This window comes from Elgaria multicarinata, chromosome 6, assembly GCF_023053635.1.
Source record: "Elgaria multicarinata webbii isolate HBS135686 ecotype San Diego chromosome 6, rElgMul1.1.pri, whole genome shotgun sequence".
Classification (NCBI taxonomy): Eukaryota; Metazoa; Chordata; class Lepidosauria; order Squamata; family Anguidae; genus Elgaria; species Elgaria multicarinata.
In genome coordinates this window covers 15,059,923-15,072,585 of record NC_086176.1, presented here as the reverse complement: position 1 = coordinate 15,072,585, position 12,663 = coordinate 15,059,923, and the positions used below count along the sequence as shown (strand labels likewise).

Sequence of the window (12,663 nt, the reverse complement as noted above, 5' to 3'; positions counted from 1 at the left end):
GGGGGGAGGAAAAAGAGGAGGCCGCCTACATGGGGCCATTGCAGATGGATAAGAGAAGAGAATGAGACTCTATTCCTTGTAAAATGAGAGCCCTGTGACTTGAAACCACAAGATATCTCATGGGCTTTGGACTTCTGGATTTCCCTAAGGACACTTACTGGATCAAGCCTATTTCTTTTATGGCCTTAACGTCCCAGCAGCCACATGGAGTGGTTTTCCAATCAGTTCTTTGATGGATGTTCAGTGATAAAAATCAGTTCTGCCTCTTCCCTTGTAGCCCTCTTAAATTTGGCCTTATTAGAAGTTTCAGGAATAAAGTAGGTAATAAAAGCATATGGCTGCTTCCTGCATAAAATGTCAGCCCTGGACATGCAGGATAAAACGTCCTTGGCCACTGAAGTGATATCTCCAATGATTGAGTGCTGTGATGCAGACTATGGAAACCTTTGATCGTATGGTGTGTTGGGTATTACACTGGCTATTAACATTGAATTTCATTTAAGCTCTTTTGTTCCACTCTCCTAAAGAGGAGAGATTTCGGGGTTTAATTCTTGTCTGCTTTGGAATGCGTTGATGCCCACTCCAGTCCACGTAATGTTTCCCTCCCAGTTTGGCTGTCACTCTGGTCTGCTGCTGTTAGGCGTCAAGATTGACCCCCCTGGAAAGCAACACACTGTCTCTGAGGTGGTGGAGGAAAATGATGACTGGATTGAGGAATGGCTGGCCTTAGTTTCACAAATTCAACCAGAACTAACCTCTTTTTTTCTACAGAGGGGGAAATACGAGATTCCAGAATGGCTCTCACCTGGCAGTGTACTGCTCCTGCACCAGATGCTGCAGGTAATCTTCTTAAGCAGGGGAATTCCTTCTTATATTGCAGAAATTCTTGAAGTTAGTAGCATGTTTGGTTCACCTCTTCCTGCCCCATTTCTGTTAAATCTCTTCCTTGACCTATAATGGTCTCCCCCTCCACCTGAGCAGTAATGGATTAAGGAATGGGTGAGGGCATCTTGGCACCTGTGTTTTGGCTAGTCCAATATCTTGTTTCCCACAGTGGTCAGTGGGATGCTTCCAGGAAGCCCACAAGCAGGCCATGAAGGCAATAACACACACACACACACAGGTGTTGTCCCCCAGCAGCTGGTGTAAAGGTCTGCTGCTTCTGAATATGGAGGTTCCATTCATGGCCCAAAGCTGTCCATAGACCTGTCCGCCATGAATGTATTTAATCCTCTTTTTAGAGTCTTATACCTCTTTTATAGATGAAAGACTCTTGAAGACTTCAATTTACTTGGGTGGTTTCTGTAGAAATCGTAAATAACATAAGCTGCTGCTTCTCTTCTTTTTATCCCACTTTTCTCTTTATTTTATTTTTTTAAAGCCCAGACTGCCCAATGTAAGTAGGAAATAAAAAAATGGATATGGTATCACGCTCACTCTCTTGATAGCTGCAGGGATGTAGGTTACTGATCATGGTGACCTCAAGGTATTAACAGTAATCTAAAACTATTCTGAGGTTTCTGAATTCTCCCTGAACATTAAAGTGAAAGTCCACTCATTTATTTAGTTATGGTCACAGACTAACCAATAGAAATACAAAATATGAAATCAAAACTGATGAATACAGATATACAAACAGAGTGTTGTTGTTGTTTTAAAAAATAGAGGATTGGGGATCAAAACTATCTCTAATGTTAGAGTGAATTATAATGGTTTTAATCATTTGATTCCTAATAGAACATGCCTAGGCACAAAACTTTGCCACCTTAAGAGTGAGTTCACGAGTAGTGTCTGAGAGAAGAAGGGAAGAATAAAAGTTATCAGATCTACCCGGAAATGTTGTTAAAATTGGAGCAATATAATGGGAACAAATGTCCTTATAATTTAGGCAGTAAAAATAGCAAGACAGGCTCAACTGTTTCAACTGTTCCCATTTGGTAGGGACCTGCATGTTTAGAGGAAGGGATTCGTAAATATTTCCCTTCCAAAAGAGCTGATGGTAAAGCATCAAAAATGAGCCAGAGTAAAAGCTCTGTGGTATTTTGGAATTTCAAGAGCATAAAGATGGCCTGTGGGAGCAAAGTTTGATTGGGATTACCAGCTGCTGGGGTAATAGCCCTTGCTCTGTCTTCCAGTAGGGCTACGCCCCTACAGGAAGCTACCTGAGCATTGGAGACATTGCTGCTTTTCCCAGCTGTGCTCAGCCACTCCTCTCACTTGACAGGTCATCAGTTCAACTTCCCTGTGAGAAAGGGAAGAAGCAGAAGACGTAGTGAGGAACTGAGATCTGAGTTCCCTGGTGCTGCTTTTTCCCCAGCCTTGCCTGCAATAGCAGGCAGATTGCCCCTACGCCCCAGAAGGCCAAGGCCCTGCTCTGCCAGAACAACAATGTTTGACTGCATTACAACTGTTTTGGGGAAGGTCAGATTACCAGGCTGTTTCTTGGAGGCCTGTTCTTGAACTGTGAACTGCCTGTTTCCACCACAGCTAGTCCTTTACAAGAGCCATCTAACATTAAGAATTGGTGCCCGAGTTTTCTTCTCCCCTCCTCATCACTTCTTCCTTCCGTGTCATTTTTTCCCCAATGATCATAATCCCAGTGGCAGGGCTGCCTTGTGTTTATGGATCTATAATCCTTCCTGGGAGCCTTTCCCAACTGAAGAGCAGGGTATAAGTGATAAAAGTAAATAACTTGAGCTGATGGAATGGTTTGTTCCTGCTATCCTGAGCAGCTAAAGAATGCAGCAGTCCTGAGCACAAACCTTGAGAAATGTCTTGGAAACTTATTTTTAGGCTTTTAACTGCACAGACCTCCTTTTTGCTAAAATATACGGCATATATTTATAGTGATTACAATAACTATCTTTTGAAGTGCATCTCTCTTCTTGCCCACTAGGTGGACCCAAAGAAACGGATTATGGTTAAGCATCTCTTAAATCACCCATGGCTCACGCATGGCTACTCCTTTGCTGTCCAGTGGCAAAGTAAATACCCTGTGAGTAAACTAATCTGGATGAATGAGAGCATCTAACTAAGCTGAAACCGGGCCAACCTGGGTTGGTAACAAGACTAACCGTCTCTCCCAAAGGGAGCAGAACTCTAAATGTGTTTTTGGGGTCCTTCGCAAAGTCGTTTAAATAAAGAGCTCAGGACTCTTAAGGAGAAATGAAAGGCATGATGGTGTTCTTGCAGCATGGGGCCAGCTGCCAAGCCTTGTGTGTTCTGCCTGTCCGCTAGCCAGTCTGAGTCTCCTGTGGGTTTCTGGGATGGAGCCGAAGGACAGGCTACACTGTTGTTCTATACAGCCTTTCCATTGTAAGACCATAAGAATTAGTAAGAGGGTTTGTGGTGCTCTTGGACACTCGAAATGAGCCAAATGAATGCAAGGAGTTGGATTGCACTATTGGTTTTTTAGCCTTATACACACACACAATCTCTCTCTCACACACATACACACACACACACACACACCCCATTTCTGTTGAATAGGTGGGAAATACGTGGCCCTCCATATGTTGGTGGATTGCAACTCCCATCCGCCCTAGCCAGCGTAACCAATTGTGAGGGATGATGGGAGTTGTAGTCCAACATCCAGAGGGCCACACACACATACCACATCCCTGCTGTCAGATACCAACCAAATCAAGCGCTTTGTAAAATAAATCAGCTGTCAGGTGTTTTTTTTCTCTCAAGTCAATAACAAACCCTTTCCTGAACAAAGTGTAGCTCTTCCGTGGATTCAAGCACATAGAAGGGGTTGCCTTCAACTGGGCCATGCGTCTTGTCCACTTAACCCAGCATCATCTATTCTGCGTGGCAAAGGTCTCCTACCAGATGATCCTTTTTAAATGGGAATGGCAGGAACTGAATCTTTGCATGTGCTTTGCCACAGGGCTATAGACCCTTTAAACTTGCTTAGAAACGATTCCGAATGTAATATTGAGAGTCCAATCCCAAAACGTCTGGGCAGATGTTTCCAGGACATGACCCTTGGCAAAAACACACCCGGTGTCCACAGCTAGATAAGGAGTAGGTCCATTTGAAATCTAGTTTATAACATGCCTGTGTATAGGAGATAGACCAGGTGAAATTTTCCAGGCTTCCCACTGTCCATTGAGTGTCACTGTTTCTCTACTCTAGGAAATGTTTTCTTTATTTGCGCTTGCTTACCTACATCTAAAGAGGTTCTGTTTCCATCTTCCCACTCACCCACCCCTGCCCCAAAGGAAGAGTGTGCTGTAGCACTAGGAGCCACAACAGATCACCCAGAATTATATAGCTTCAGTCCAGAAACCAGGGATAGTAACAGACAAGAGCAACACGACTGGTTTGAAACAACTAAACATATTGAGACGATAACAGATTATGCTGGGTGATCTACGATAAATGGGTAAAAATCAGCCTACAAAATCCATAACTTGAGAGAGAATCTGGCAAAGCAAGACTTAAACTGGCAGGATAAGCATGTTTGGGAATATACAAGCAAACATTTCTTCCACGGAGGTTTTCCTTCGTGCTACTTAGGCTGTGATCCACTCACCTGCCTGGAAGAGCTCCATTGAACTCAATGGGTTTTACTTTTGAGTACATATGTAAAGGATTGCACTGTTTGCCTGGTACTAGGTATTGTGCACCTCATGGTAAGTGGAGTGTCCCCCTTCTTTCCCCCAATTCTGCGTTAGGCTTCCTACAGTGATCTTACCCCAGTTGTGCAGGTGATGTAAATTAACAGATGCCAGCATGTGTTCAAAATCCTTATGCACTCCAGCGCATGTGATTATGATTATCCAGGTGTATTTTATAATCCAGGATTCAGTGGATAAAACTATATATCTATTGGAGGAGGGGGTTCAAACACACAAATTGTGTAACTAAATATATGTTTCAAAAGTTTTCTGAAGATCTGACAGTTAAAGTATATCAAGATTGAGGGGAGACATGATAGCACTCTTCAAATACTTAAAAGGTTGTCACACAGAGGAGGGCCAGGATCTCTTCCCGATCCTCCCAGAGTGCAGGACACGGAATAATAGGCTCAAGTTGCAGGAAGCCAGATTCCAGCTGGACATCAGGAAAGACTTCCTGACTGTGAGAAAGTACGACAATGTCCTGACTGTGAGCAGTACGACAATGGAACCAGTTACCTAGGGAAGTTGTGGTCTCTCCCACACTAGAGTCATTCAAGAGGCAGCTGGACAAGCATCTGTCAGGGATGCTTTAGGGTGGATTCCTGCATTGAGCAGGGGGTTGGACTCGATGGCCTTGTAGGCCCCTTCCAACTCTGCTATTCTATGATTCTATGATACTCAGATCTAGGAAAATGCCTCTTCTCCACTGTGTGTTTTGCAACCTTGTGTTTTGTTGTCTTTTTTTTTTAAACACAAGACTGCAAATATCAAGTTTAACATCAATATTTCAATGGATTATTTTTCAGCTTGGGCATCTTGATGAAGACTGCATAACGGAACTTTCTGTGTTTAATAAATGTAGCAGAGAACGTATGGCTGATATAATTTCAGAGGTACTGTATGATTTCAATAATCTTTGAACAAGTCAAGTTGGCCAAAAATATATTCGGTCGCACACGTGTTACTAAATCCTATACAGTATTTCTCAAAGTGAACACCTATTTATTTATTTATTGCATTTACATACCGCCCCACAGCCGAAGCTCTCTGGGCGGTTTACAAAAGTTTTAGCATTAGTTTAAACCCTCAATGAGCCACTTACTCTAATTTTGAACTATTCTTGAATAGTTTTGAAGCAGTCTTCTTCTTATTCTTATTCTTATTCTTATTATTATTTATTGCATTTTTATACCATCCAACAGCTGAAGATCCCTGGGCGGTTCACAAAAACTAAAACCATGTCCATTTAAGAGCACTGTCCCGCTTGCTTGAAAGCAGTGGTGTTCAAACTGTTCTACAAAACTCTGGATGTTTTTTGGAGGGGGGTGCTTAGCTGGGGTACTTCTCCAAATCCATGCCGGCCATTACCAGTCATCCAGTGGAATGTACAGCTGGCATAGAGGTTTAGGGTGTGTTCCAGATTCAGACAGGGTATGTTTCCAAAGACACATGCCCAGAACCTCAGCCAGCCGCAGATTTTCCACACAAACCTGTTTGTGGAGTAGCTTTTCATGAAGGCTAAAAGCTGCTTTAAACAATTGAATATCTGGATGGGGAAATAAAACTACTTAGGTTTTCGACATTGCGAGGAAAGAGCTAGCCCAGCTCTTGAATGCAAGTAACGTTGAAAAAGCCTCCCTTATGTCAGATAAACTTCCCTCTGGAGGATTCACTTGAGGTTGAAATGCATTGGGACTTTGGGAAAACATATTGTTGAATTGTTCTATTTATGAGCCAGTAAGGTACAGGTATCTGGAATGAGTTTTTTACTGACTCTTTTAGGGTCCAATTAACAAAAGAAATGTGTCAAGAGGCGGTTTTATATGCCTTTGCAATGGAGTATGTACATAAAGGTTTGCTCTGTATATGTGGTGGGTTATTTTTTAAAAAAAGATTGATTGTGTAGATAGTTACATGCTCTATACTGTATATCAAATCATATTGTTTGACCTATAAGTTCAGGTTATATCTGATTGTAGACCAATGGAAGCCTCCTGGTATTTCTTTGGAAACGTTGACTTAAGCTGTTGCTCTTGTTTTTCTTTTCAAACTGACTACCTTTTTAAAATATCTTCCACACCTTGCCATGATGAAATCAATGCAGAGGATTCTGGGAACGTTGTAGGGGCACTCGAAGTTTCCTGGGATATTGGCCAGGCCAGTTACAAAGAGCAATGGTTGCTCTATTAGGCCTCTTATAGAACACATTTTAGTAATCTCCTACTTCTCCATCGCTGGAAATGAATGATAGAGCTGGGTAATCTGATCTGATTGAGGAATCCCAAGTTTCTGAGGAAGCTGAGGTTTCTCCAGAACACAGTTTGAAAATCACTGAAGTGGTTGGTCTCTTGCAAAATTCCTGGTCAATATACTTCACCAGAATAGAATTCACTGCATTTCACATCTCTTCAGAAGTTCATGCAAACCTAAATTCTTACTGCTCAGGCTTCATCTTCATGGCAATCAATTGCTTATTTCATGGTAAGAATTTGCATATTTCATGGCACATTGACTCGGAAGGTACAGGCTCTCTTACAATTATAAAATTAATGCAGTAAAGGCCTGAGGCAGGAGGTGAATTTCACAGAAATCTTGTGATTATAAGAATGGAGTGGGGGAGGGAGGGAGAACAGAATTAATGGCATTTTGACTTTAAATTGCCAAACTTATTCAGATATGTGTCTGACTTCGAGGGGCCAAAGTTTTTAAAAGGCAAACAAATACAAGAGTTGTATAAATTTGTACTTGTGTAAGTTAACAGAAAGGTGGTCTGCAGAGTAATAAGGACAAATTTTGTTTCTGAGCTGGGCTACACGTTCAGAACTCAAACCCCCACCACCACCTCCCCCCCCCTTCAAATGGAGAAGAAGAGAGTGCTAGCTGAGCTGCATTTTCTGCAATGTTTTTTGTCTTGAGGGTAATGGAATTTACCTAGTTGTTTGGGATCTGGCAGTAGCCTCTCTGGAAATTTACTAGAACCTTCCCTTCGCCTTTGATTGCCTTCCCTTTTTGCAGTCTTCCTCTGTTAAATGCATGACACGTCGTAAGAATCTCTTGCCCTGGAATTCTGTTCCCAGAGAGAGACGTTCTGCTTTGAGAGTCGGCTGTTGTGATAGTACCAGTGGCAACATGCCGTCTGTGCTTAATGTAATAAAACCCTTTGTCTTTAGAAGGAAAACAATTTCCAAACATTAAAAAATCTGAGTTCAACACATAACATCAAATAAATTTTAAAGTAAGTGACATATCCTGGCTCTCCTGGAGGAGAAGGCCATTGATGGCTATTAGTCCTGATGGCTATGTGCTACCTCCAATATCAGAGGCAGTAAGCCTATATACACTAGTTGCTGGGGAGCATGGGCGGGAGGGTGCTATTGCACCCGTGTCCTGCTTGTAGGCTCCTGGTGCACAACTGGTTGGCCACTGTGTGAATAGAGTGCTGAACTAGATGGAGCCTTGGTCTGATCCAGCATGGCTCTTTCTATGATGTAAGGAAAGGTGGGTTAAATTCGTAAATCTAGACTATTTAGTTTCTCTGGCCTATGCTAGTAATTTTTAGGTTGGTCTTTCCCCTCCTGCCCCCCTCCAAAGATGGACTGAAAGTAATCTGAATCCATTTTGTATTATTAGTGGAAATATGATCATGTGACTGCAACGTACCTTTTGCTTCAAGCCAAGAAGGCTCATGGTAAACCTGTTCGTCTCAGGATTCCTACTCCAACAGCAGAATGTGCAAGCATCACTCCATCCAGAGAACGGAAGGTGCGTTATCCGTCTTTGCTTTTGGGGTGCCATCTGAATGGTGATGTGCCATACCACGGAGTCTAAAGCACAGCAGTGTATTTTAGTTTGTAATAAGCTGGGGCGAAACGCTGCTTTGAACTGTGAAATGCTATGGCTGTCATACATTTGCTGTTAATTCTGGTGCAGCGGTATCCAGAGAATTGCCTGAATGCACAGGATGCGGCTGTGTTAAAGCTAAGCAGAACTCCCTCCTGGTTAGTGCCTGGATGGGTGATTGCCTAGAAGTGGCATATGAAAGGCCCTGACTTTTCTAAAGAAAAAGCATGATAGTGTTGTGCAGCATTCCCCAAGCTGGTGCCCTGCAGATGTATTGGACTACAACTCCCATCATTTCCAGCCAGCGTTGCCATCATGGGAATTACAGTCCAACACGTTTTAAAAATGGAAGGGGTTTTAGCCATTGAGCCCTCCAAATGTGCCAGGTAAACGTCTCTTTGAAATAGGCTGTGTCAGGATTGGTCACTGTGAGGTCCGAGCAGGCTTGAAAGGTATAATTTCTAGGCACACTGAGCCAAGAAATTATATGGCACTTGATGAGGAGTGATATATGGGCAACTAGTAAGCCAGAGAAATGTACCGAGCCCATGTAGGCGGTTCCTGAAGCCTTTCCTTCAACCCCGTTGAAATGCTAGCTATCAGTACCCAAGTAAGCCTTTTAGTAAGCCTCTAGAGATTTTCAGCATTAACCGTGAAGGGTTCTGAAAATGCAGTTGAATAATGACTCCCCCCCTTCACCTAAATCCCTTTGAACAGATCAAAAAGACCCTGAGCTATGAAGATGATCCAGACAGTAGTGCCGTGCCGTGTGCATTTGGATCCATGGAATTTTTAGCCTCTTACGAAGACAGTCAACCTGTATTGTGGAACACACCCAAAGCCAAACAGGTATCTGTAGCCATTCACTCTTCTTAAGCCTATTTATTCTATCTGTATTTTCACTTAAGCTATCCTTGGCTCTGGGACTGTATCCTGTTAAAACGTAGCGGCTTAAAGGTTGTGCTTTACCTTAAAGCAGCTTGTGTATGAAGACATAGTGGGAATCTTTGGAGGTGGACAATGCTGTTGCTTGGATAGGTCTCAAGTCCATAAATTTCAGTAAAAAGAGCATATTTAAGATGGGTAGGATAGCTCAGCATTACCTGGCCCAAGTGAAGAAGCACTGTAGCTCAGTGGGTAGAGCTAGAGATGTAAAATTTCCAGAATTTCCTCCCTTTTTTTCTGGGAGGAAACGTAAATTTTCGGAAAAATTGAAATAATGCAATATTAGCACTTTTTACAGATTGAAAGTCACTTTGTTACTTTAAGAACATAAAATGTTATTATGTCCAAGTTGGTTTGGCATAAAATTATTACATTTGGTATGTTAAAACTAGTGTATTCAAACAATTATTACAAATTTAATTTACTTTTTTTACTTTTTTGGGGGTGGGTGGGTAACAAATGGAGCTACAAGCTCCTGAACTGTTAGGAACACCTGAACTGTAAGGAACCTCTTTGGTTCTGCCAGTTTATGAGGAGCAGACAAAAAACAATTTTAAAAAACAACTGAAGAAACCACCAACATTAGTAACAAAGAAAATTATTTATGTCTCCGCTAGTCCTCCAGTGTCAAGACATAAAGCCCACATTCCCATAAAAAGAACTGAGAAAAATGGGGGGGGGGGAACCAAGATTTAATAAATATGCATGAAATTTAATCAGACTCATTTTCTGACCTATAGCTATCAGTATTAGTTTCAGTGTCTGCTTCCATGGCAGTGCTGCCCCCTAGAGGCAGAAATGCGTCTTCCTCTTGCATTTGAGAGTTGTAGTCTCAGTTTGCAACCTAGGACTTGCTTGTCCTTGGTGCACAGACATTGTAATAATCTGATAGTGTACAGTTTTTAGAAATCATTTGAAGAAGTAAATATCTAAATGCCTTGTCTTAAACATTTTATTCATCATGCTAAAATAAAACATCCCATAATCCATTTTTTCTTCATTTTTTTCAATTTTTCAGGGTGGGGGGACGACAAAAAAAAGGCTTCAGGGGAAAATGGTTTTTTCCCGAATTTTTCTGGGTTTTTTCCCAGGCCTTCACATCTCTAGAGCACATCTTTGCATGCAAAAGGTCCCAGGTGAATATTTGGCAGAAAGGCAGACTCCTGTCTGTAACCGTGGAGACAATTCTAAGCTACATGGGCTAGATTGTATAAGGAGGCTTCCTGTGATTTGTCAGGGTTTATCTGATGTTTTAGCATTGTTGAAGTTAAGCAGGTGTGCGCCCAATCAGTGCCTGGATGGGAGACCAGCTCTGAACCTTCCAAAGGAAGAGCGGGGATAAAAGTATGTACGTTCCAGTACAGAGGAAGTGAGTTTAGGCATTGTTGGGATAATGTTAGCAATATGATTCAATTGGAAGTTGTAGAATTGGGGGAGAGAGAGAATGAATATGGGGCTATTCATGACAGGAATGCTATTAATCAAGGGACGATTCAGATAAAATAGTTAAATAACTTAATGTTTGACCTAGCTCTGAAGGAGAGCAACATGATCTTGGAAGGTCAAGGATCTTCTAACATTTCTGTCTCTTATTGCAATAAGTGTGTGAGAGCCATCAGCACACACTAACAGCCTGATGTGAGGGGGTGGGAGAAACTGGATTATTTACTGTTGAGGTATTGAGAATCCTGACTCTGTGAGTTGGGCTTTGCCTAACGAAGGATAACATCTGGGGTGGCATGAGTTGTTGACCTGATGAATAGTATGCTGATCTTCACACGTGACTTGACAAAGCTAAAGAAAATCATCCCCAACATCAAAATATCTTCTTTTGAAAGGCTCAGGTGGTCTTGGTTGGTGGTGGAGAGTTCACACCACCTCCACTTCCTGTAACAAGGAGAGGAGCATCCAAGAAACATGCCAACAAGGAGAACACAGGCGACTATGTTCCCACAAAACCAGATCCCTTTGTGCTTCCTCCTCCCAAGACGCCAACTTGGGTCATGAATGAGAAGAGAGCACTGACCACACCAAACCATGCACTTCCATCTGAAGGTACAGCTCCTAAATGTTGGGAACAGAATGAGGTCAAGGCAGGAAACATTTTAAACTGTTATCAATAAATGCAATAAATAAATAAATAAATAATATTGGGTTGGGGCTGGGTCTTGAGACAGAACTACAGTTTTGACATTTGACAGGGGGCTGTCTGAAAATGGTATCCTCGTGTTGAGTCTTCCTGCTTCATAATGTATCAGAGCACTATCCCTGTGTCCTGATGGTTGTGGCTTAAATGTCTTGTTTCCCATGTAAGATGCAATTATGGGTTATTAACCCACAAATTGTCAAATGCGAGTAAGTGTGCTGCCTCTGCGTGCTCCTGCTTTCAATTAATATAGGGTGACCATATGAAAAGGAGGACAGGGCTCCTGTATCTTTAACAGTTGCATAGAAAACGGAATTTCAGCAGGTGTCATTGGTATATATGGAGAACCTGGTGAAATTCCCTCTTCATCACAACAGTTAAAGCTGAAGGTGCCCTGCCCTCTTTTAAATCTGGTCATTCTAGTATAGGTTCCTGCCCTACTTCCATTATTCCTGCTTTTGCTGCCAGGTCCCGCTTGGAGTACTTACTGTAAGTAGAAGCCCTGGAATAGCTGTCATGCTTGCCTGCTGACTCTCTTCCTTTCCTTGCTGCTGCCATATAGGGAGAAAGTGCACCCTCATGCTGCTGCCTGATTTAGTGAGAGATGTGCTCCCAACCATGCTGATGCTGCCTGCCTGAGGAAGAAAGACTGGCCATTATGACCTCATGCTGACACTGTATGCCTTTGTGACATCATGCTGTTGCTTCCCACCTGAAAGGGGGACTGGCCTATATGCCCCCCTCTCCCACAGTTACTGTCCATCTGAATAATGCCCCCCATGTCCCTATGCTGTATCCTATCAGCACCCTAGACCAGAGCAGGGTCTCCAGACTTCCTTTTTCAGAGTTAAGCTAAATTAGGGTGACCCTATGAAAAGGAGGACAGGGCTCCTGTATCTTTAACAATTTTATTGAAAAGGAAATTTCAGCAGGTGTCATTTGTATATATGGGGAACCTGGGGAAATTCCCTCTTCATCACCACAGTTAAAGCTGCAGGTGCCCTGCCCTCTTTTAAATCTGGTCACTCCTGCAGCTTTAACTGTGATGAAGAGGGAATTTCACCAGGTTCTCCATATATACAAATGACATCTGCTGAAATTCCC

The 12,663-nt window shown here is 42.5% G+C and overlaps 1 protein-coding gene across 1 annotated transcript in view; it reads left to right on the top strand.

Annotated features, from left to right (window-relative positions):
* Nucleotides 1-12,663, top strand: part of MELK (maternal embryonic leucine zipper kinase) — a 33,295-nt gene that overhangs the window by 12,041 nt on the left and 8,591 nt on the right. Inside the window, exons 8-13 of the mRNA XM_063129101.1 lie at nt 772-840; nt 2,897-2,995; nt 5,435-5,521; nt 8,259-8,390; nt 9,186-9,317; nt 11,252-11,468. Coding sequence (XP_062985171.1) covers nt 772-840; nt 2,897-2,995; nt 5,435-5,521; nt 8,259-8,390; nt 9,186-9,317; nt 11,252-11,468 — 736 coding nt within the window. The remainder of the gene's footprint in view (nt 1-771; nt 841-2,896; nt 2,996-5,434; nt 5,522-8,258; nt 8,391-9,185; nt 9,318-11,251; nt 11,469-12,663) is intronic.